General features: G+C 39.1%; 2 protein-coding genes across 5 annotated transcripts; one reads left to right on the top strand and one right to left on the bottom strand.

Moving 5' to 3' along the window:
- The first annotated feature begins 7,745 nt into the window (after positions 1 to 7,745).
- Positions 7,746 to 21,157, top strand: med24 (mediator complex subunit 24). 4 transcript variants are annotated; one of them, XM_059325347.1, is made up of 27 exons: positions 7,814 to 7,899; positions 7,979 to 8,046; positions 8,165 to 8,295; positions 8,401 to 8,483; positions 8,570 to 8,608; positions 8,698 to 8,771; positions 9,415 to 9,638; positions 9,885 to 9,996; positions 10,109 to 10,259; positions 10,533 to 10,646; positions 11,879 to 11,932; positions 12,096 to 12,178; positions 12,320 to 12,406; positions 12,593 to 12,704; positions 13,624 to 13,766; positions 13,926 to 13,963; positions 14,073 to 14,155; positions 14,394 to 14,572; positions 15,479 to 15,578; positions 15,935 to 16,110; positions 16,215 to 16,479; positions 17,663 to 17,844; positions 17,932 to 18,025; positions 18,178 to 18,277; positions 19,249 to 19,329; positions 19,453 to 19,601; positions 20,836 to 21,157. In XM_059325347.1, exons 3-27 carry the CDS (start codon positions 8,166 to 8,168, stop codon positions 20,950 to 20,952), a joined length of 2,970 nt encoding a protein of 989 aa, XP_059181330.1. In that variant the 5' UTR covers positions 7,814 to 7,899; positions 7,979 to 8,046; position 8,165; the 3' UTR covers positions 20,953 to 21,157. The 4 variants fall into 4 exon arrangements, with proteins under 4 accessions (XP_059181328.1, XP_059181331.1, XP_059181330.1 ...); XM_059325345.1 differs by lacking the exon at positions 7,979 to 8,046 and having other exon boundaries at positions 7,746 to 7,899; XM_059325348.1 differs by lacking the exon at positions 7,979 to 8,046 and having other exon boundaries at positions 7,747 to 7,899; positions 12,605 to 12,704.
- Positions 21,158 to 21,632: 475 nt separating this feature from the next.
- csf3a (colony stimulating factor 3 (granulocyte) a) lies at positions 21,633 to 24,617 on the bottom strand. Its single transcript, XM_059324986.1, has 4 exons — positions 24,176 to 24,617; positions 22,584 to 22,691; positions 22,351 to 22,491; positions 21,633 to 22,261 (listed from the first exon to the last, which is right to left on the bottom strand). Exons 1-4 carry the CDS (start codon positions 24,326 to 24,328, stop codon positions 22,070 to 22,072), a joined length of 594 nt encoding a protein of 197 aa, XP_059180969.1. The 5' UTR covers positions 24,329 to 24,617; the 3' UTR covers positions 21,633 to 22,069.
- Between the last annotated feature and the right edge of the window lie 1,470 nt (positions 24,618 to 26,087).

Here is a 26,087-nt window from a genome sequence, read left to right as displayed (position 1 = left end):
GCCTCACTGGGCAACTTACTTGAATAGTACTAGTATTTCCGCCAATGACAAGTAGAAATGTATTCTGTGGAAAAAAAAGCATTTAGGTTTTCCCTCAAGTTAAAAGCCTTACACTGTTCAGCAGAGCTGAAGCAATACTGAATATTTTAGGCCAATAACGATGATATTTTGAAGTTTAAAAAAAGAGAAAAAAAATCCATCCATCCATCCATCCATTTTCATGATATATCAGCTAATAGTCAGTTTAACACAAACACATTGATCAAACAGAGTTTTTTGCTAAGGGTTGCTTGCATTTGGTTATTAAATAATTGTGAACAACAAAATGTGCTATGTGGGAAATTTTAATTTTGAAAGTCAACTTCTCTCTGGTTGACAAACTACATAATGTTGACACTGTTTTAAAATTACTGCAAACATATCTTTAGCATTTCTGTACTGTCATTTTCCTGTTGCCAACATATACAACAATACCAATCTGTGGTAAGCTATTATGGGCCTATAATAGAAGTCAAACTAAATCATTAGTCATCTCTAATTTTCAGTGATTTGATCTTTAAGTAGAATATAATATTGGATTAGAATAGTGTTCTTCACAATGTTTTGGAAATATATAGTGTACACTTTAGCTAAAAGTGTATGTATAACATAGACTTGTATGGACACTTCCAAAGCATAACAGTTGCAGTGCCGCAGACTGCGTGGTTAATAACACTCTCATTCTAATAAGAAAATTAATATTTTTGTGAACAATGACATGCCAATCCATTTGAGTAAACATTTGACCTGAAACATATAGATGACATCTACATGTATGAGAGATCTATGAACAAATGTATGGCATTTCTGTAACAGGGCCCCTTTAGAGTAAAGAACTGAAAGAGTCATACAAGTTCCCAATCTTGGGAGTGCAATGGCGTCATCAGCACCACAGAACACATTTTTGAGTGGTGATGAATAACCCTGAGCTCGCTGCACGAGATCTGTGGCCATCAGTTCTTTCTAAATAATTCAGGTTGGGGTGATTAAATCACCCACAGTGAGCGACAGATGTGGGATTAACATGCTGGCCACTGGTTGTGCTGAGCTCAGGCGTTGGGTCTCAGCACTTACTGACACTGGGATCACAGAGGCTATGTTGGAAGCATTTGCCAAGTTTGATTATGTAACATGGCCCGGGCAGTGTATGTTAGGCTTTGTGTGGCTTGGTGTCACACACATAAAGTAGAAGTGAAGCTTTCGGGATTAGCGGCGGACAGTGTTAATGAGTCCCTAATGCATGAAAGCAATATAGATTTTTCATCAGTGTCACACGGGTCGAGGAGCTCGGAATTTGACTTTACTCTGAAAGTGAGCCGTCCTTTGATCGCTGTGATGTAAAACTGGTTCACTGTCATAGCAGGATCAGACCGAAGGGTCCCAGATAATTAAGGGGCATGTCAGAAAACACTGCCCTGTAAATGGGATGATTGCTGTGTAATTCATACCATTCAGGGACATACCATTCAGATGGGATTGGTAGACGATGAGTGCAGTTACTTAGTTCTAAACCTGGGGGTCAGGATCCCCACAAGATCATTTCTGCGGGTCGCCGAGGTTGTGGGAAAAAAACAACTTGTGATTTTTAAATAACTGTCAGTTTGGTAGCTTCCAAGTGTTGTATTCAGTGCTTAATAGATCAAACTAAATGGCGTAATTTTGTAGGCCAACCTGGAAGAAGCATTGCCATGGGTCTATCGAGAATTAGCTTTTGGTATCGTTGCATTGGATTTTGGATCATTGCAGAAAATAAGCTCTGTGGCAAACACACGTTTCTGATACATGTTTTGTTCAGCAGGATAATCTTCACAAATGACCACTTTTATGATATTTAAGTTTATTATTTATTTTAGTTAATGCAGCCATCAAAAGTAAAAAGCTAATATTATACTACAGCAAACTACTCCACAGTCATACACACACTATCGTTATGCCTCAGATGCTCTCTGACAAGCTAACCAGCGGTTTTGCCAATCTTCCAAAACCATAGCCTAATAAATTGTTTATTAAGCGTTTAGTGTCGCCGACATTCATCTCATTTAGCCACTTGTTGGCAATAAAGTGGGGGTATTTACGAAAGTTTTTTATGTCGTAAAACAAAACATGAACTTCTCTTAAGCTTGTGTTGGCTACAGACCTTATTTAAGGCAACTGACCGAAAACCCATTCAAAATCCTCATTGAGTTTTAGAGGAAAGACCCCAGGGTGCTAAAATTCTAACTTACTTCCTGGTTTAAGTACTAATTTCTGTGGTGCCCTATACAGGTGCTAAGTGATAAAATAAAATAAAACTAAACAAAAATGCCCTTACAAACAAAGTATTTGCAATAATCACTCAAAATCAGTAGTGTGAGGGCGTAAAAGCAGCTGGGGGGGATCACAACTCAAAAAGGTTAAAAGCCACTGACTTGAATCATTCTCAGCAGGTAAAATGTCATGTTTTTTGGGGGGCATTTTTGTATCCATGTTCACTGTACATCACCATTTACCTTCGGGCAGGGCCCCAAGTTGCAAAGCTCTTATAGGGCTTTTTGTTGTAAGATTTTGCCAACAAGGTAAGCAAATTACCTATTCTATATGCTATTTTATATTACTTTTTATTAACCTATTCTTCAGAAAGAAAATGCTATACTTCAATAATGGTTTGTTCACAGTTGTCTGTTTCTCAGAGCTGTGAGTGCCACTGATGCACCAGCCTCTTCCTGAACACTCACGGCTCCAGCCAATAAAACATATTAATTACCATATGGAGTCTGTTGCCACGTAACCCGGCCAGAGAAAAAAAGAAAGTGTGAACCAGAGGAACCAACCAGACATGACCTCAGCATAGACCAATGCTAAATCCAGAGAGAATAACAGACAGACAAACAGACAGACAGATAGATAGAAGGTTGAGATGATTTTTTTTCATCATTTTTTCATTTCGTCATCATGATATTTTGTCTAAATTACGCAACAACACGTTGACACCCAGGATCCCTTGGGAATGTCCCTTCTGTGACTCCCAGGGAACAGTCGAATCAGCCAGCTGGGTCCTGGACTCACACGTTTGCTCACATGATATAAAACAAAAAGGATTACACCTACAAAAGACTTCTGGAGCCAGTTAAAGTATGTGAAAGGATGCAAGGAAGTGACCTCGCCAGGCTCTCTGCCAGCCAGCTCATATAGGCTAGTTATAATTAATGCTGGAACAAACTCCCTTTAGCCTGGACTCTTGATGACAGTAAAATGAGGGGAAATCGTGTTGAAGAGGCTATATAAAGCTCTTCAGTGTCAAGCCGCATGTGGCTCTGAGGCCAACACTTTCACCGCTCAAAGAACTCCCTGTTAATTCCTGTGATAGTATCACTCGATCAATGATACGTACTGGAGGTCTGAGGTCTATGTTCTTATAACTATGCTTATTCTGCATTGAGAATATTATCAATTAAAAAAGAATTTATATACATGGATATTATCTCATCCCGTGGGGTTGCAAATGGGCTATCACTACAGCACATTTTTGAAAGAAAGTCATGACTTGTGCAAAACATTTTTAAGTATAATAGTATAAATAGAATCCGAAGTAGCATAGGAAATGAGTAATACATGGTACTATATTAGGAGATCAGTGATTGGTGCATACTGAAGCACAAATTGAGTTATTCTATAAAGAGATACAGACTGGGTGTTTTTCTAAACACTTCAAGTGTCTCAAGTGTGATGGGAATGTATCCAATGACTGAGACATGTTTTGTAGTCTGTTGCCCAAATGGAAGAGACACAACAGCCCTGTTCCACTACCCACGCTTGTCGTCTTTGCGAGGAGCCAAGAGCCCACTGGTGCTGTCCATTAGCTGTCAATGGTGCCCCAGTACACAGCAAAAGACTGCTAATGAACATAGGATTTTAAAAGACACATAGGGGTAAATATATTGGGCATTTTTAAAAGACAAATTTTGACATGGTACAGTAAGAAATGCACAGGTGTAAATACCGAGAAGGGTCAATGATGCAATTTTGAAAGAAACTCTATGAGCTAACTTTTGCCAAAGCACTGCTAATGTAGAAAAATGTGTTGTGCGAGTGTTAAAGGCCCACTGCTTAGACCTTTGTATACACAATGTCATAGGAAAGTGGGTAAAATGTCAATCAAGCACAAAAAAAGAAAAGAAATACCTGTGTGGGTGTTCAGTATTTTTTTGGACAAAGTTTTATAATTTGACAAATGATGTATGTCCAGTGTGTGAGGTATAACAATGTCCTCCCTTGACGAGGCTGCCATTTGGAGCGCTAACCAAAGAAAGCAGCACATGGCAACACATTATGTGCCTTATCTTCTCTTGGTTACAGTAGGAGCCTCTAGTCTATCCTGATTCATGAAGCAACATGAATGGACAACCTGAGGGGACATAAGGGGGCCACTCTCATTTCCTGGCTCTCAACCCTTGGTAATTACTGACATGTGCCCAAAGGCCCTCAGTGTGTTGTTAAAGGAAGAGAGAAAGAAAGAGTAAGGTAATGAAGTTTTGTACTGTGGAAAGAGTAGAATAGGTCTACTGTAATATTTACAGTTTTTCTCAGTCGCTTTGGTGCATTTCTCACATCGCTCTTTAAATTTTCACAACAGTTAATGCATTTCTCAAAACAATTAGTACAAACTGCAAAACCTAGTTGAACCTGCAAAAGTGTGTCACTTGCTCAAAATGGATAGCTTATTCCTCAAAAGCAAGTAATCATGTCAATGAAAGTGTCAGTGTCATCAAGATGAAAAGTCCTGACACCATGTTTATGAACAAGATAGTCAAATGTCTCTGTCATGTTTTCATTATGACAGTTTACTCTGTAAATGTTTTCAAATGCAAAAAAGTCAGATCTTGGTGACATTACCTGAAAATGCTCCAGACAGCACTTTATACTATTTGCACAGCCATTTGAAAACTACAGTAAAGTTACACATTACTGTATTTAGTGAGGTAACACACTGAATATGTATGTTTCATATATTTACTGCATATGCTCCTTGCAATTCTAATTTGTTTACAGCATTGTGAAAAGAAAACAACACCCTTATTTAAATTATTTAAATCATTGATGCACATCCAGACGTTCCTCTCTGTCTGGCCACATTCATCTACATCACAGCCAATATCATCTCTGGCAATGCAGCGAGGAAAGTATCTCCACCCTCTCCAGGACTCTGCTGTGATGTCATCACATGTCACCCCATGACTCCCCCCGTACCCTCACCCCTCTTCCACGAGGCTGACCTTCCATTTCTGTGTCACAGTATTGTAGAAATGGTCCACACTATGTCCTGCTTGGTTCATATATGTTGTACAGTGTTTATAGTTTCATGGATTCTGCTCTGAGTGATAGTAGAGAAGTGGCTTATCATTGGTTCAACTAATGCTTCACACAGCCCTTCTCATCAGTGAAAGCTGAGGTTCACCTCATAGAAATATATTCAATTTAGGAGACATTTTCAGTAAAAAATAAAGACTTTAAAAAATATATAAAATTTGCTTGACAGATTTTGACAACTAGTTCAACATTTTTGTATGTAATGACTCAAGCAATGAAATGAGGACTATTAGTTTTATATGGAATGACTATTCAGCATTCACAAGTATAGTTAATTTTGACTGACATGACATAAGGAAATTATATGTAATAAAACAGCAGAGAGTTATATGAAAGCACTTGATGGCTGTCCAAAAGCATTTGCAATTTGTTGGAAGGAATGAGAAACTGCTACTATGATGAGCACACATGACTAAATGTTGTGGAGGTTGAACTAACTGTTGTGCAAATGTAAAGAGTGATGTGAGAAATGCACCAAAGCGACTGAGAAAAACTGTAAGCATTAAGCCATGAGAGGCTGTGGTTTACAGAGACTTCAGAACAGCTAAGGACTGTGCAACAGCCAGCCATAATATATTTGTTCTGTTTACTTCCATTATTTAATTGCAAGATTACCCCCCTCTGCCTTTCTGTGCAAACCATACAGGAGGATGTTTAATGTGTTAGCTACCAATTTCCCCTGATGGATTCAGTAACTAGCTTACACAAAAACAATAAATACAATCCACATAGTTTCAGTGTTACTGTATAGTGCTGATGTTCAAATAGCACATTGTGTTCATTCCAGTACAATTACATTCAGAGGTCATTAGTGGTGCACAAAGCACCTACAAAATTACATTTGAGAAATGGATCCACATCTCTTTCAAAATAATAATCAGCAGAGCAGAAGTGTTGTGAACAGTGTCTTCATTCTGCAGAAAAAGGTCCTAAATGAAATAATTATCTGTAAGATGATTTTGGGGGGCTTCAAGTACCACAAACTAAATACCAGTAAGCACCATGGTATTGTGATAAGCTACAGCCAATAGCTTCAAACTTAAGCAAACAACACAGTAACTGAGAAGAAAAGTAAGAGTCAGCAAAACTGGGTCTGTCCCAGCAGTGAAGTCATGAGAACAGACACAGAACTGTGACTACAGACTCTCTGGTCTCCCCAGGGGCAGACTCAAATCTGTCAGCACCCTTCTCTAATGCAGTTCTCAGTAGAAGGAAACAGGGATAAGATTCTACCCAAATACGCCTCCACACACACATACACCTCACAGCCTCATCACCCCTCCATTACTAGCCTACCTAGACCATGCCAGGATGCATGGATCATCTCTTGCTGGCTGGCATCACTCTGTCCCAGGACACAGCCATCGGTCTAGCCAGGACAGCGTCTCCGGTGTCAGGCAGAATGAGGGTCTTTGTTGCAGCATACTCAATACAGGAGCTTCACTCGCAGAGGTAACGTTAGTTGTGAGGTCTGATATGGAGAACAGTATCCCTTTTAACATGATGGAGAACTGACTGCAAAAGTGGAGAGGACACAAAACTATGCAAACCATGTTTGACTACACACTTCAAATACTCTTTTAAACTTAATGTAGTTTTGTGTATGTGTGTGTGTGTGTGTGTGTGTGTAATAACTAGATTTCTATAAAAATACTGTTTTTAAGCTCTCAATAAGGGTACCAGTCCCAAACTATGAAATTGTCTTTAGTCCCACATATTCAATTCTATTTCTAACCTGCTTCAATCTGGTGTGTAGATTGTGAATGTTTTTAAGTCATATAATTTTTGCTTTGCTTTCCACCTCTGTGGTGTGATAGACACAAAAGCAGTGTTGAAAAGCAGTGAAGGGACAAAAAAATGAAACTGCAGGGAGTCACACAAATGAATGGGGTGGTTATATAAGACAGGACAACAAAGAATTTCACTGTAGGCCTATGCCTTGGAAAAGAGAATCGCTCACAATTAAGGAAAGTTATTCAACATTTGAAATAACTCAACTAACTCACCTGCCAGTAGTTACCGTACTTACTGTTAATTGGCCAAGTAGCTGTTACAATATTTGGTTCTTCTTTTCAGCCAAATCAACTGTCATTAACTCTTGTTAGTTAACTAAGCTTAATGACTAAAGCTAAACAAGCGCCTGGCTCAATAACAAGTCACTTGTAAATTATTCTCCAGTTGGTTAATTCGACGTCTTATTTTTAATACAAAATAAGTTTTTCCTTAGCTTCCTGTCTGGCTGTGACCAGAGTTTTGACTTGGTAACATAGACTGTATATAAATAAAAGCTTGGTAAAGAGCGACATCCTGTGATAATGTTCGGTCATTACTATGACGTCGTCGAGCGCTTAGTCGCCCTCTAACCAATCAGCGGAAAGAATACTGAGACGTCGCGTGAATAGCCAATGAACGCTTTCGTCTTTCACTGCAAAAATGGCGTTCTTTGTATTGTGAAGCCGAAGAGTCGCGTCGAAACAAAAAATATTTTATGTTTTGAAAAACTGAAAAATTCAGGTACGCATGTTATTTAATAATATCATAGTGCAACTGTGTTTGTCTCATTTGCCGTGACATTCGTGTTTTTTGCTCCCAGCAAGACAACTTTATCTTTATTCACATACTAATTAATGCCAACGGCAGCTAACGGCTAACGTTAAACGGGTAAATAACAAATAACGTAAATTAAGTTAGGCTGAATGCTATTGAAGTGTCCTGTAAAATAGCTTTAATGTCTTCAAAATGTTGAGTAATTTCACAATTGTGTGATTGTTTCTACTAGGATGAAGGTGGTCAACCTGAAACAAGCTATTCTACAGGCATGGAAGGAAAGATGGAGTGACTACCAGTGGGCTATTAACATCAAGAAAAACTTCCCAAAGGGAGCAACATGGGACTATCTTAACCTTGCAGGTTAGACAGAAGATAGTGACGTTCCCTATCCATCCTGCTAATTATTTAACTTCACATCTTATCTTATTAAACTATACTGTTTTAAATGCTGTCTGTGTATTCCAGAGGCCCTGATGGAGCAGGCGATGATTGGTCCCTCTCCTAACCCTCTTATTTTGTCTTACCTCAAATATGCCATAAGTTCCCAGGTGAGAAAATAAGGCAATGATATGAAAATCGATATACCTGAGCAGTTTGTCAAACCGTATTGATGCGTTACCATCTCTCTCCTCAGATGGTGTCTTATTCCAGTGTGCTTACAGCCCTCAGCAAGGTAAATTATACTTGATAAAAAATGTAAGGCATCATGCAGTTTACTTTCGTATATTACACGTTTTTATTAATTTGTTTCTTTTCTGATAGTTTGATGACTTTTCTCGGGAGCTGTGCATCAAATCACTGTTGGAGATAATGGACATGTTTTGCCATCGACTCAGGTATGTAAAATTATATTCCATTTTAAGTATTACCTGTGTAACAAGTCTAACGCATAACTGCACTAATGCTATAATTAGATTATTACGCTTTGTCTGAGTTTAGGATAACATAATACAATTTGAGATGCAGAAAGCACATTTATTAGATTTTGTATATACTTTGCAGTCAGCCATAACAGTCAGAGTTGCTGAAGTGGATTGGGGGCAAGTATCTGTGTTCACTGATTGCATAGTAATCACTAACACACATGTTAAATGGGCTATAATTTCTGAAGCTTAGAATTTATGCTAAAATTAAAAGCTTATCAATGACTTGCTTGGGTTATTTTAATTCCTGTTCGGCAAACTTCTCTCAGATAACCTTCAACTCATTTAAAATGTAGCTGCTAAGGCTTTTTGGTCATTGTTAGAAGTAGTGATATTTATAAACTTCATTTGTGCAGTACTTTTTATGGCTAAAATGCAGCTCATAGTGATTAAAAGTATGGAAGCAGAAGAACATCACAGGATAAAGATGTTTTTAGAAATCAAAATAGTATGAAAGATCCAATAACAAGACAGACAAAAAACAAAATCTTGATTCAGTTTTTAGAAGCCACAAGTTTCTTCTAATAAAATGTACCTCTTATCTCTGACTCTGTAGCTGTTACGGGAAAGCAGAGGAGTGCATTGGGCTGTGTCGGGCTCTGCTGGGAGTGGTGGTGTGGCTGCTGCAGGGCTGTGCCTGGTATTGCGAGAGGCTGAGAGAACTGGGTCCCTCCCCCAGTACTGAGGCCAGTCTGAGAGCCTGTCAGGAGAGGTTGCACAATCTGATGAGCAGCACCAAGAACAGAGCCCTGGTACACATCGCTCGAGTGGAGGAACAAGGTGTTACGATTGTGTGTTTGTGCATGTGTATACATAGAATTGATCAGAATGCATTTGGACACAAATATGATGGTGGTTCTTGACATTTGGTAGAGTTTCCCTGGGTGACAGATCTCGATTTTAGAAGGCAGTTTTCTTTATTTCTGACAGATTTAATGTTCATTGAAATCAGTGAAATCTGATTGTGCACTTTTGTAATGAGCCAATGAGACAATTTACTGTGTTTCTGCTGCTATTCCTCCACAGGTTCCTGGAGCAACGTAGAGCAGTCAGTGCTGAAAGTGGCCGAGGGCCTCTGCAATGTCCCTAACCAGACATTGAGGACTCAATTAGAAGAGAGCTTGTCACTAGTAAAAGGGTGAAGTTTCCTAAATATCAACTCCAGAGAGCTATTTAACTGACACTATTCTGCTTAGCCAAGACGTAGCAACTTATTAATGTAAAGAACATCATGATCTGTCTTTCCTCAGTATTCCCCTCATGCTGTCTGAGCAGAGCGACCCAAAATTCCATGCCTCCTTCCCTTCAGTCCACGCCTTCATCATGCTGGAAGGGACCATGAATCTGACAGGGGAGACACAGCCACTGGTGGAGCAGCTGATGATGATCAAGAGAATGCAGGTGAGCATTTTGTTGCAAAGGATTGTTATAACTACTGTAAATTAGCAGGAATAAGAAAAATAGATGAGAGAAGTTAAAGATGGAACTAAATTTAAAGACTCTAGCTTTCTCTGGAAAGAGTATTTGTTTTTTTTTTATGTTGAGACTGTTTTTCATTTGGACATTATTAGTTTCTTCATGCAATAATTCAGGCACAAGTCGCAATAAGACTGCTTTATTGTACATAAGTATTTTATTATTTTATCAGCGACCCTTATTGTCTGTCCTCCACAGCGAATCCCTACTCCTCTTTTTGTCCTGGAGATCTGGAAGGCCTGTTTCACTGGCCTCATTGAGTCACCAGAGGGCACAGAGGAGCTCAAATGGACCGCCTTCACATTCCTCAAGGTAAGAGATGTTTCAAAGAAGAAGACTGTTCCCTCTATCTCAGGGGTGTCAAACTCAAATACACAATGGGCCAAAATTTAAAACTTGAATAAAATCGCGGGCCAACATTGAACAAATAAACCTTTTAATATATACCAAACATGTTTTGCTTTAACATTAAATATGGAACCAGCAACGCTTATAAACATACAATATATAACTAAATAGTGCAGACATGCAAAATCAAATTTCAAATGAAATGACCCCTGCTCTATCTGCTTGTGATCTGTCTGTCTGTCTGTCTGTCTGTCTGTCTGTCTGTCTGTCTGTCTTTTTTGCTAGAAGTAATTTCTTCTAGCTAGAAGTAATTTCTTAAAACTTGGCACCAGTGTCCTGGTGCCAAGTTTTAAGAAATTACTTCCAGGCGTTCCTGACATATTGTGTTCAAGAGAATGGCATGGAGTGACTGACGACCGAGAAACATAACACTGACAGTATTGCCAGCTCAGGGGCATAAATACAAACGTAAAAAAGGAAACTAATAAACAAACTAATGAAAATCCCAAAAATTTATGAAATTTTGATGTTCAAAAGGACAACAAACACAGGCATAGCAAAAAAGACAGACAGACAGACAGACAGACAGACAGACAGACAGACAGATCACAAGCAGATAGAGCAGGGGTCATTTCATTTGAAATTTGATTTTGCATGTCTGCACTATTTAGTTATATATTGTATGTTTATAAGCGTTGCTGGTTCCATATTTAATGTTAAAGCAAAACATGTTTGGTATATATTGTTTGGTGTCCTGTCTTGGACTCAAAGATTAACAAATTTAGATTTTGGAGGTCAAAGCAGAGTTCCTATATAAATATTTATTGGCTGAAATTTTCTCAACTCCTTGAAAAGTGCTTGATTATCAACATAATCTGGTGTTTACCAATCACTCATGTTAACCAAACAGATCTCCTATGCTGTCAGGTTGAAGATGTGTCTGAAGAGTCCAGTTCTTCGAATTTGTTGTTCCTTGCAGCAACATCCATATTTGAAGCATTGTCTTATGTCTTAAGTCTAAACTGACATGGAACTTGGTGGAGGCATACAACCGCAAAGTGATAATTCTAGTTTCAGTATTAGGTTTTAATTGGGCAATCTTTTGTCTAGATTATCAATACTTTATTTTTGCATGCAGTAATCAATTTAATTTTGACCACACTTAATGAAATACATTTATTGTTTATTTACTTTAGATCCCACAGGTTCTGCTCCGACTAAAGAAGTATCCTCAGAGTGACAACGGACAGGTACAATTGACTCCCTGATGTCTTTGCAACAAATGAAAACACTGACACACTCATGAGCATTCAGTATTGCCAAGCAGCCATAGTCTAAAACACAGTAACTGCTTGTTTAAAATGGAATGTGATAAAAACCTTCTCTATCTCTTTTGGCAAATGTATTTTCCAGGACTTCATGGAGGATGTGAATATTGCATTTCAGTACTTACTCAAGCTCACACCATTACTGGACAAGGCCGATCAAAGATGCAAGTAAGCACTCCAAAAAATCTCGCCACAACCATCTTCACTTGTAATCTTCACGTGTAATCTCATTGTGAGACAATCTAGATAAGGATGCGCGGTAAGCCGGCGCCATGATGCTTATCATTTCACTTGCACTTCTTCACACAGTTGTGACTGCCTCAGTATGCTCCTGCAGGAGTGTAACAAGCTCGGCCTGCTGTCAGACTCAAATACAACCTGCCTCACAGCAAAACGGTACGGCTTCAGAAAACAGATTTAACGCCCTTTTTTCTCTATTTCCTGAAGTTAACATGATCATGGATGAAGCTTTGTTCACCATACTAACACAGTACACCCAACCCCACACCCCCACACCCCGCCTTTGTCTCTCCTCTGCCCCTCCTCTGCCCCTCCCTTCCTGTCTCTGCACCTTTGATTTAGGACCGAGGACAGGGAGTTCACCCCGAGGGTAAAGACTGCAGAAAATGCCAACATCCAGCCAAATCCAGGTCTCATCCTGCGAGCTGAGCCCACTGTGACCAATATTCTCAAGGTAGAGCACCATAACCTGACCTCAACTGTACAGGGAAGTGAATTGCATAACATCAAGGAAAGGTATTAAAGACGTCTGGTAGAGCCCGACCGATATAGGATATAGGATATAGGAGACCTGATTATTTTGAGCTGGAATGAAAATAGACATTTTTCATGTGGATTCTGCACCCATTTTTCACCACTCTGCAACAGAACCCAGAGAGTTACTTTCTCAAGCATTAAAACTTATAAACTATGTAATATTAATAGCTAACACCATTTCTAAATCACGCAAAGCAACATTATATAATATGTTTTTTAAAAAAAGCAAAAAAAACTAAGGCATTACTAAGGAGATTGATTGAAAGCACATTGGTTATTTATCAAAATATACTGTCTTGATACTATATACCGTCATGGAAAAAAATATTAGACAATCCCTTTTTTTCTTCACTTTATTTTTCATTTTAATGACTGGTAGAACTAAAGGTACATCTGTTTGGACAAATATAATGATAACAACAAAAATAGCTCATGAGAGTGTAATTTAAGAGCTGATATCTAAGCATTTTCCATGGTTTTCTTGATGAAAACCAAAATTATTATCATGAAAACCATGGCAAATGGATATCAGCTCTTAAATTATAGTGCTTAAATCTTTATATTTGTCCAAACAAATGTAGATTTAGAAGTACCAGGCATTAAAATGAACAAGAAATTGAAGAAACAGGGTGGTCTTATAATTTTTCCCATGACTGTATATATGATTTATTAAGAGAAATCAACATTTCCTATGTTAAATCAGACATTTAGCACAGTAAGATTGGCAGTCGAACCAGATTCCTTGTATCAAATAATCCACTATTCGGGTCACTCCTGAAATATACCTTTTTGTAAATTGAACTAATGAAAACAACTTCTCTTTTCTCGTTCTTCAGACAGTAGATGCAGATCACTCCAAGTCCCCTGAGGGCCTTTTAGGCGTCCTGGGACACATGTTGTCTGGAAAGAGCCTAGATCTGCTCTTGGCAGCAGCAGCAGCCACTGGGAAACTCAAGTCATTTGCCCGGAAGTTCATTAAGTGAGTAAATGCAGTTAATGAGTTAAAAGTTAAGATAAATAGTCACCAGAATCACGTCTTGGATATTGACTTGCATAACAATTTATAGCCGTATTTTGGAAACTCAGTTTGGTTTCCAAAGTGGAATATTTAATGTGTTTTTTCCCCTTTTTGTTCCAGGCTTAATGAATTTCCCAAGCACATTACCGGCGATGGATGTGAGTTTAAATACGAGTGACATGTTCCAATGTGGGAAATTCTCCCCTTGTATGATCTAATGTTTATTAAAAGAGATAAATGAAATGACATCCTCCTCCTCTCCCTCAGCCAAGTCTGCGTCAGTGCGGGCCCTGCTCTTTGACATCTCCTTCCTCATGCTCTGCCATGTGGTGCAGACGTACGGTTCAGAGGTTGGTTCACGGCAATACAAGCTAGTCAGAAAAAGAGTAGAATGGGTGCAGTACTATCTACTGTGTAGATTTTCCAGCCAATCAGTGTGCGCTTTCAGCATAAGTCCACAAGATGTCCAGAGAGTGCTGTGTAGAAGTGAACCTACATTTTCTCTTATTTTCCCCTGCTTTCTGGGCAAAATATTATAGATGTAATGTTGATTTACTGAGCCTATATTGATGAATCCCTCTTTTCCAGGTGATCCTTTCTGACCCCAGCCCTTCAGGGGAGACGCCCTTCTTCGAAACATGGCTGCAGACATGTATGCCTGAAGAGGGCAAGACTCTGAACCCAGACCACCCCTGCTTCAGACCCGAGCCTGGCAAAGTGGAGAGCTTGGTCACCCTGCTGAACAACTCCTCAGAGATGAAACTAGTGTAAGTTGCAGAACTGTTTTATTGTTTTACCTCACTGGTGACAATTTCCTACGAGAATACCTGTTTTTTTTTAGGGTTCTTTTAAAGACCATTTCCCTCCCTTACAGACCATTGAAATCCATTTATTTCAGCAAGAAAGGAAAATCAATTTGCACATGCTTTAAGTCCTCCAATTTACCATTTATATTTATAGAATATAAACACTTAACTGTGTATTATTTTGTCAATTATAATTCCTCCTGTGGGCACCAGGCCAGTGTATAAGCAGAAAATCAATGACAACATAGTAAAATACAGTTTTAATAATATAAAATATGTTGACATGGGTGACGTCTTCCTACTATAATATCATGTGTTCTAAAAAAGTTATTAAATCTTTATTTATGTCTTCTAAATGCGAAATAGATGCACTTAAAGTAAATCGTTCCCTTATAATAAACATACATTTTGCTTGTAATTGTAGCTTCGTTTAGCTTTTGATTCTATGTCACAGGTGTTGAAGCCTCCCCCCAGTACATGAATGCACCACGCAGGCATACTATTTAATGAAAAGTTAGCAAATTCACTTTAGCTAAAGTAACTTGTGGCTATTTAATAAAAATGAAAAAACAATTGTAAAAAAACTTTCAGATAAATTTTCCCCAGAAGACGACAACTCCTGTGGTCCCACGCCACTTCACGATGTCATCAGTCTGTTTTTTGTTTGTTATGACTTTTTTGATATTTTATGCACTGTCATTGAAACTGGGACTTTAAATGTTGCAACATTAGATTCTAGAGTACGGTAATGACTTACAAAGTACGTCAATGTTTCATTTTTATTATATTTCATTTTCACTTCGGTTGTTATTATGCAATAAATGCTCTAAATCTGGAACTTCCTCTAACGTTTATCTGTTGTGACAGTCAGGTGAAATGGCATGAAATCTGCCTCAGCACCCCAGCAGCCATTCTGGAGGTCCTGAACGCTTGGGAGAACGGTGTCCTGTCTGTGGAGGCTGTACAGGTCTGTTCAACTGTTAAACTCTAATGTTTTCTTCCTGTGACTGGAAAATATTTATCAAGATTTCCGGTTAACCTCCCTTAACTCCTCTTTTTTCAGTCTGATTCATTACTCAAGTGAGCATGACGTATTCTGTGGAAATGGACATGTAACAACTTGTTAGAACTTGCAACAGCAGTGATGTCACAGAGTTCTATAGATGTGGCCGACTTCTCGTTTTCTCCTGATTCCAAGTTTTCAAATCACGCAATGTGGAAGGATGTAGCTTAGTCAGAATCCTCTCTCCTTTACCACGCATTCCTCTCATCACATCCTTCCTTCCCCTTTTCTTGCTGCTGTCATCTCTCACTCTGATACAGAAGATCACTGACAACATCAAGGGGAAAGTGTGCAGTATGGCAATCTGTGCGGTGGCCTGGCTGGTGGCCCATGTCAGGATGTTGGGGAGAGATGAGAGGGAGAAGCCCCAGACCATGATCCGACAGCTGGTGACCCCGCTGTACGGGGAGAACACTCTGCAGTTTTACAACGAACGGTACAAACGACTGAATAACACTCATAATAAGAATTCAGTCTACTTCACAGACCATACATGACTAATAAAATGATGTCCTCACTCCCCCCCAAACACACTCACAGTGTGATCATTATGAGTTCCATCATGGAGCACATGTGTGCCGACGTCTTCCAGCAAACGGGCGCCACCCTGCGCCCCCCAGTGGAAGGCCAGGAGCCGATCCCTTACCGTAACCTGCTGCCAGCCAAAGACCCCATCCACGTGGCCCTCAGCAAACAGTTCCAGACGGTGCTGCGCAAAGGCTGGGTGGACAGCCGGGCCCTGCATCTGTTCGAGAGTCTCCTCAACATGGGGGGGGTCTTCTGGTTCACTAACAATTTGGTCAAGGTAAGAGGCTGTATTTTTATTAATGCAAGAATGCCTCTATGTGGGGCGTCCCTGGTGGCACACCTGGTAGATCGCATACCATAGAGGCTCAGTCCTCGCAAGCGGGAGGCTCAGGTTCGAATCCGGCTCGGAGCCCTTTCCCGCATGTCTTCCCCTCTGTCTCACCCTGAATTCTCCACTATCAAATAAAGCTATAAAATGCCTAAAAAGTACTTATTTAAAAAAAGAAAAAACAAAGAATGCCTGGATGCGTACTGGTTACAGCTACAGCAAATTGGTACCCGTTTTCTTATTATTCATTAATTCAACCGCTTATCCGCACTGTGATCGCGGGGGGCTGGAGCCAATCCCAGCTGTCATTGGACGAGAGATGGGGTACACCCTGGACAGGTCGCCAGACTATCGCAGGCACATAGAGACAGACAATCACGCTCTCATTCACTCCTACGGGCAATTTAGAGTCACCAACTAAACCAAAGTGCAGGTTTTTGGACTGTGGGAGGAAGCCGGAGTACCTGGAGAGAACCCACGCTGACACAGGGAGAACATGCAAACTCCACACAAGAGGAGACGAAAAACCAGCGACCCTCTTGCTATGAACCTTTTGTTTTTCTTTTTTTTTTTTTTACAATATGGCCTTCTTCAAATCCCTTGCTTTGCCCAAGAACCTAAAACCAAGAGATATTCAGTTTACTATAATATAAAACACAGAAAAGCACCAGTAGCCGTCGAATGCTTGGCAGTTTTTATCGGAAAAAAGATTTCAATGCAGGGTTTGTACAGCACATGTTTATCATCATAATCTGTTTGTTTTTTTCACACAGACAAGCATGTAATCCAAAAATCTTTGTCATCAAAGTTCTTTGTCTCCTGGCGTCTCATACCAGACAAGTTCAGCCAGCTGTAAGCTTAATAAGTCCTCAGTTGATCCCTTACTCTGTAAATTACCAAGCATCAAATAAACATGATAAAAACATACAATCAACATATACGAACAGTAAAGTGATAACATACATTGCTTGTGGTAAAAAAAATGATTCTGTAAGCTTTATTTTTGCATTTACAGTCACATTTCAGATTGATGAATCATACTACTAGTGGTTATAAACTCATGTTACCTTTTAAAGATGATCCTATGGCACCTTAGCTACGTATCTCAATGAGTGCTATTGTCTTATTACAGGAGCTGCTAAAGGAGACGCGACAGGAGTGGGCCGATCGCGTGGTGGAGTTACTCTACAGCATCTTCTGCCTGGACACTCAGCAGATCACCCTCACCCTGCTGGGCACCATACTGCCCGACCTGCTCACAGACTCCGCCCACTGGCACAGCCTGGCAGACCCACCTGGGAAGGCGCTGGCCAAGTGAGAGAAGCTTAATCCCTTTGATGTGGTAGCGAAAGTGGTTTTCTTGGATGCAGCGTTAACTTTACTCTCCTGCTTAATCCTCAGGCTGTCTGTGTGGTGCGCACTCAGCTCTTACTCCTCTCACCACAGAGGCTCCTTCTCAGCTCGCCAACGCAAAAGGCAGCGAGAAGATATCGAGGTAATACAGCCACACACGGCCCTGTTGTGTTGTTATATGTCACTATACCAATAAGATTTTTCAGTGTGAGAAAATGACACGTTGAAGCTTGTGAATAAGGTAATCTAATTCCTTTTAATACATTGTCGTCTAACATATATTCTTGGCTGCAGGACTATAACAGCCTGTTCCCCTTGGATGACACTCAACCATCTAAACTCATGCGCCTGCTCAGCTCCAACGAGGACGAGCCTGTCGCCCTTTCCAGTCCAGGTCAGTCTATTCATGTCTGGGTTTTAATACGCTTGAATTATGAACCCTGTGGCCCTTCAGTCATTCGTCTGAGCTGGGGATTATTCAAATACCAGGCAGTTTTCAAAAGCAAATGGACTTTCTAAGACCTTGTTACCAGCAAGTTGCATCTTGTAAGCACTTTTTAAATCAGAAAAGCATAAATAAGCTCTCAGTGTCTTAGCCCCTCAGCAGGCTCTGACTTGAGCACCACAGTTTAATGTTTAAAGTTTGAAAAATGTAGAGCTAAACAACAGGAGGGAGGAATCATTAATCTTCTCATCCTGTTATCAACCTGACTAACGTAATAAGGATGAAGCCTTGGGAATTTTCTTGAGGTCAAAGATGAGCGTTTCATGACTCGGGGAAGATATGTGTGAGCTGCTTTGCATGTTAAGATGCAAGACTCATTGAGTTCCTCCCACTGAAGAGACATGTCTAGTCATGTCAGGACAAGTCATTCAGGAGGCATCATCCCTCAGGGTTTTGGACATGTTGGACACTGAATTCTCTCCTGTAGCTATTTTTTTTAGCCGTTGGCATTTCTGAAATATGGTTAATTATTTTAGTCATTAAGAATAATTTGCATTAAAATAATTTCACAATTATGAAAATTGTGCTAAGATTTGGTGTGACGCAAAATTGACATTTTTTTGATTATATGGATAATAAAATAATGAGCTTTTCATATTGAGAAGAATTAAAAATGTTTATAAGAAGGTTATTTTAGGAACAAAAGATTATGTAAGACAGCAGCAGTGTGGGGGGGGGGGCCTTTTAGACTTTCACAACCTTTGGTCAAGATTGCGCTTGCCAACCACCAACAGGATACTCTAACTTCCCTGTTAAATTCAGTTGTTTTTGTGAATGTTTTTTTTTATGACAGAATAACATGAAAACAAACTCTTCTGCTGTTTCTAACATCACGTTTTGTTTTGTTTTGTTTTTTATAGGAGACCGATCTATGAGCAGCTCCCTCTCTGCCTCCCAACTGCACACTGTTAACATGCGGGACCCTCTAAACCGAGTCCTGGGTGAGCGCTCTATCCTGTGTCCACACACTCTCCTTTTTGCCTGCACGGTGCACAAAGAAATGAAACAGACATGTGTCTCCCTGCTTTGACCATGACAATTCATAGCACTTTTCTTCTCCCCAGCCAACCTTTTCCTCCTCATTTCCTCCATCCTGGGCTCCAAGTTGGCGGGACCTCACACCCAGTTTGTACAGAGTTTTATGGAGGAGTGTGTTGAGTGCTTGGAACAGGGCAGTCGCGGAAGCATCCTGCAGTTCATGCCCTTTACAATGGTGAGTAATGAGCTGGGAGGAGGGGAGGTGAAGACAGGTGGAGATAAGGAGGGAGATAAGTCAATGTTACTTAATTGGGAAAGGGTTTGGAATTTCTTAATAAACGTTGTGTTTATTTTGTGGGTTGCAAACACATTTTTGAGGATTAAGCGCTTTGTTGAAGAGAGATAAAACGGAGAGAGAAGCAAGCGTCAAGCTCAGAATTTCAGAATTAAGCACAGGTCCATTATTATTTGTTTTGCTTTGAGGTTTTTTGACATGCCATATTGTTAAAAGTGAGATTTCCTTGTTTTTTTTATAAAGCAGACCTAGGTGCTATATAAATAATGTAAAAGTATCAATCCACAGAGAAATGATTTCTCATACCATTGTCACGCCAATGATAACCAATATTCCTGGTATGTCCTTCTGGTCAAACAACCTCACTGTCTCAGCTCATATCTCTGCTTGCCTTACTGATATCTCTTCATGGATGACAGAACACCACCTTCAGGTCAAACTCTCCAAGAATGAGCAGCTTGTCATCCTGGTCTGTCCCACTTTATGTCAACCAATTCATTTTCAGCTTGGATTAACGCAACTTGTGCCCATAAATTTTGCACGAAACTTGGGTGTCATGATTGATGACCAACTGACCTTTAAGGGTCATGTGGCCACAAGTGCCATATCGTGTCAATTCTCCCTATACAACATTAGGAAGATCGACACTGAACATACAACACAACTCCTGGTACAGGCCCCAGACATTGTAGAATTAGTAATGCACACAGCCTGTATTCAGACACAGCCTGTAAACGAGCAATTAGGACTGTATATATAGGTAGGAATGTAGGAAGTACTGCTATTGTCAATTTTACAGCTGCAATGATGGTGCAGAGACGCTGAGAAAGCAGATGAGAAAGACCCAGAAACACTGACCAATCACAGCAAGCTTGGCTTTTTCAGGAGCGGTGTTAAAGAGACAGGCGTAAAAACGGAGCGTTTCTGATAGAAACACGTATATTCAGACAGACGGTACGAGAAAAATAAAATTTTTGAACCTTTAAGCATATAACAGATTCTTGTATAAACCCTTATACATGTATGCACCTGAAATGGTCAGAATATATGTCCCCTTTAAAATAAAATTGTTGGTTTTTTGAGTATAAAGTCACTTTTGCAGTGCTGTTGTGTATGAGCCTTTCACAGGAGCCTGTATCTAACGCGTAATGTTGTTTTTTTGCTGTGCATGCAGGTTTCTGAGTTGGTGAAGCTGTCTGCTCTGGCCAAACCTAAAGTTGTCCTGGCCATCACTGACCTGACTCTGCCGCTGGGGAGGAGAGTAGCTGCCAAAGCCATCTCTGCCTTGTAAAATACAGGTTCATATTAACCTAGTACCAATTCAACCCTCTTGCTGGCCCAATGTGGGTGAACAGCAAGTGACACTTTAATCTTTTATCTTTTGTTACGAGTAATCTGAACCCCGTTTCATCATCCATTTAAAGGGATTTGTTGGAAAAGATCATGTTTATAGCCATGTCTCTGTTGTTGCTGTTTTGCTATTGTTCTTATATTCTTTTTCACACTTGAAGAAATGTGTAAATAAGTTTTAGAAAATAAAAAAACAAAACAAAATGAAGATCCTCTTTCCTTCATGATCGTATTGTGATTATGTCACATGGAAATAGCAATAACACAAGATCCAACCGCTGTGATCGGAAACGATGATGATGATGATCACCATCATCATCACATGCTAGCGAGGCTACCACATGACACTACGTAGATGGGAGTTTGTACCACTCCTTTTTAGCCACCAGTCACCGGACACTTGCAACACTTCCTCCAGGAAATGTCTGGCAGAGTGGCAAAAAAAATGACCCAAAAGCATCTATTTCACTTTTAGTTGCACTTCTCTGTTACAGTATTAGCTCCACTGGAATTTTATACGGCATGTCTCAGCGTGACCCACTGCCGGTGCTTGATTTAATTTTGCATCGTCATTGACGAAAAGGAACAATTACGTTTCAGGATTATTATTTTTTTATTGAAAAATATGCACATACAGTACCATGTTTTTAAATATTAGCAAATAAAAATAACGTTCAATAATTTTACAGAATGCATAATTACTCCCCAATCCCCTAAAATATTAACAATGGATAAAGTTCATAAAAGCTTCTGTTAACAGTAAGGAGATATTTTTAATTAATATTATATTCTTGTTTAAATAGATATATATTCTTGTTTAAATAGATACATAATCTTTTTAATTTAAAAAACAAACAAACATGTTATACAGATGGGAATAAAGCTATTTGAGGGATACAAAACTTTATAGAAAATAAATTCCCATAATAAATATTCCATAAATAAATATAACAATATAAATAAAAATATATTTAGAAAAATAAATATTAATTTTAACAAATAAATAAATAGCACATTTAAACATGGACCAAAAGCTTTTAGAGTATGGCAGCTATTGGTCAGCTCTCTGTCTCCTCGTCAATGCTCCTGTCCAGGCTCCTGAGGCTGCGGACCACGTCCTGCCCAAAGGTCTGGAGCTGCACCAGCGTCAGGTGTGCTGCCACCTGAACCTCATATTCCCCCGGTAACCGCAACGCTGCGGGGGTCGGTGAGGGCTGCACCACGGCCTCAGCTTGGACCATTTTCAGCATCTACAAGGCACGCAAAAGAACATTATTAAAGTGTCTAAAAGTAAGGATCATTTGCCAAGAATGACAGTGACTTAGACGCTTTGTTCTACCTTATTGATCTGAACGACAAGATCCCTGATGTCAGCCAGCAGCGCGGTCACTTTGTCTTTGTTCTCCAGCCGAGGAGAGACGGCGCTCAGTAAGGCCCTGTGCAGCTGGAGACCCTCGGTCATACGTGTCAATCTGGTCTCCTAAAAGGACAAAATGCCAGCAAATTGGTCACATGATCTGTTTTTCAACCCTCATTTCATTTCAAAGAATCATTCCTCTTATAGATGCTTACCAAAGACAAGGTTTCGGACACACCTCCGAGTACAGGTGCAGCAGGAATTCCAATGTTGGATGCCATTATTCCAAGTTTCATATTTTCTGTGGAATTGAGTTGCAGCGTCTGTAGTGGAGAGATAACACACATGTTAGAAAGGATAAACTGCAGCTTGGCATGCAGCAGGAAGAAAAACTTTAAGAGCAGAAGTACCCAGATCCTTTACTCAAGTTAATACTAGTACTACAACAATGGAAATACTCAATATGTAGCGGTTGGGGTAATTTTGTTTACATTTGGGTGGTGTAACGTGGATGATGCATCATATTTATTTTACTGTCTGAGCAGTAATGTAACATTAAATGTCAAATCAATGTAATTTAGTGCAAGCTTTAAGTGGCATGCAATGGAAATACTCAAGTACAAGTACTTAAAACTCAAGTACAGTTCTTCACTGTGAAGGTTTTGGCAGGCTTCTTGCAGGATATGGATCCCCAGAATTTCTTTGCTGATTAGCAGTATCCCCTTCCTATCCAGTGCAGGCAAATGTTTTTCCAGATGTGCATTTGAATGTTTGTGATGAACTGACGGATGTTTGTTTGTGTGTTGAGCAGATTCTTCTACTTACTTAAAATAAACTATTTAAATATCCTCTTAAACCAGCTGTAAAATGCATCGTCACAGAGCTATACAATATGATGCACTGCAGTAGATTAGTGGGCTCCCTGGCACTCTGCCACTCTTCCATTTATCTAAGTGATCACATATATAATTTATTTGATTTTTAAACAAAAGGCGTCATAGATCAAATAATATTTTAATTATTACATCTATATTACATTCTTATTTAACACATTTTAGAGTCTGCAAATATGTTTAATACATGTCTCATATATTTCTATGTAGAAAGACTATAGAAGTGTAAAAAAAAAAAAAAAAGTATTCTAAGAGACATATATAAGGGGGTCCCTCATTATATAAGAAAAATATATTAAACTTCCGAACAATATATAAAGCAGTTAAAATGAGCACAACCATAAAAATCTACAGCAACTAAATGCGATATAATACTACTACTACTAATAATAATAATAATAATAATACATTTTATTTGTAACACACTTTACATGTTTAAACAAAATCTATTTAAAAAGTGCCACAGTGTCGAGAGTGAGATGGTATACACATTAATGCAGCAGTAATTTTAATCTAAAAACATAATTGACAACAAATCAATAACAGGGAACATTTTACTGCATAATCGATACATATTTTGCTGCTATTACATATTTAAGTAAGGTTTTGAGTTTAACTTGTTGTGGAGTATTTTTATAGAGATGTATTACTACTTGTAGAATCTGATACTTCCTCCACTCAACTGTGCTACTAATCATTCATCACATTGATTGTATTTTAATACAGATCAATCACAATAATTGACAGGAAGTCATTAATCAGACTAGTGCAAGGGCCGCAGTGCTCACTCATCCTGCAGAGGCCCTTTTATAGACAGACCTGCACTGATTTATCCGCCGCAGCAGCTTTAACCGAAAACACGTCAAACCAGAGCGAAACTAAAGGAAAAGCGGCACGCGAATGCTGTGTCTCACCTCTGTTGTAATGCAGGATTTGTGCGCGTCGGGAATGGATTGCAGGATCTTTTCTACCAACGTGCGGCTCCTCTGCACGATCTCCTGAAACTGCGCCCCCTCAACAAGTGTGCTCCTCTCCGGCAGAGGTGCGCTGCGGGCGAAGGTCGCCATGTGGCAGGCAATGGCGAAAACTGCAAGAGGAGAAGAAAAAAAAACCGTCGATGAGTCAAAAACAATCCCCTTTGTACAACCAAGTGTGAGAGACGGAGGCAGAACAAAGCCTGGCTCTCTCCTCAGCAGCTCCTCTGTGCTGCAGCACTGAACATGCCCCCCCTCAGGCTAAATAGCTGCATGACTTCAGAGTAGTCAGTGTAATGTGAAACCTAAGCCAAAAGTGACTCCAGCCCTTAAACATAGCCAATGTGACACTTTAAGTAGTCTAAACTTATATTAAATATACAATGTACTTAAATTAAAATTTTTAAATTTACTCCTTAAAACAAGTCCAGATGTTTCCAAAGTAATCTTGAAGTTAATAGATGAGCCAAACACGCTCAGTCGCCCGTACTTCCTACAGAGTCTTTGCTGTGTCTGGAGATGGTCAGGAGAGGAAGAGAAAGCAGCATTTTACAAGTATTACCTCACAACTACTCACCAATCAGGATGTTCATGGCCTGTGTTGAGGAATGTCTTTAAGCATTGATCACTATCCATAGTACTTATATATAGCAGGCCCATGAAGGGGTTTCCCAATTTTGGTTCATCTGAAGAAATCTCACTATGACTGATTTCCATGTAATTTGAACACATTTTGATTCCTTGTCATTTTTTTTCAGGAGGCAAACTGTAACCAAATTGTGGTAATTGTTATATTTTTTTCAAACAAAATCCACCACAAATTACTTGACATAACATAGAAAATTAATTATTTAATGGTTAATTAAATTAACGATTCGGCTCTCAATTTGATAGTAAACTTTTATTTTTAATAGCATTTTTTCAAACAAAATCCAACATGGATTACCTAATATAACATAGTAAATTAATCATTTAATGGTTAATTAAATTAACATTTTGGGTCTCTTAATGATAGTAAACCCTTTATTTTTAATTGCATTTTTCCCCAACAAAATCAGCCACAAATTATAAGTGCAGTCCATTTATTCTATTCAATTACTTAACGTGACATAATTAAAAAATAAAATAATAAATAAAAAACATGAACTTTTGATTTACTTAAAGGTGAACTGATTTTTATTTCTAAAATGTTAAAAGGAAGCTACAATAGAGGGATACTTTTACCTTCTTTCTTTTTTTTAAGTGTGAAAGCAGTTGTAGATGACTATGTCTACTTCCTATTATGCAATTACATTTTCAACATAAGCCTCCAAAGTAACACAATTCAAAAGTTTCATTTGGGAACTAAACTGGAATTCATTCATTGATGTCACAAAAGTTTAAGTATGAGTCCAACCAGTTACACAAAACTATCTTGAAGTCACATACAGAGAGGTCAAGAGGAAACAGGTATTTCCTCTGACAGCAGAAAGAGAGAAATGGAAATTGAAAGTTTTAAAATGTTTACATCACAATTGTTTCTGAAATCTAGGTTTTTTTGGGAGGAGGAATCTTTTCTTCTCTTATGATGTTTGTGGTCATCCCTCGTGTTTTTGGTCCATTGTGATTTTTCTTTTACCTTTCCATAAATAGATTGGGAATTTTTACATCTGACATGTACACACGTGGCTGTTTTTCCCTGTTTGTCTGACTTGAAACAAAAAGCAAAAATAATCTAGAAAAATGTTTAAATTCAGAATCAGAACTACGTTATTGATCCCCGAAAGGAAATTTGGTTTGCTACAGTTACTCCAGCTTTTATAGCATACTTAGGTACGAGACAATAAAGTATTTTAAAAATTCAATTGTGGCA

This window comes from Centropristis striata, chromosome 21 (assembly GCF_030273125.1).
Source record: "Centropristis striata isolate RG_2023a ecotype Rhode Island chromosome 21, C.striata_1.0, whole genome shotgun sequence".
Taxonomy (NCBI): domain Eukaryota; kingdom Metazoa; phylum Chordata; class Actinopteri; order Perciformes; family Serranidae; genus Centropristis; species Centropristis striata.
This window is presented reverse-complemented; position numbering and strand designations above follow the sequence as displayed.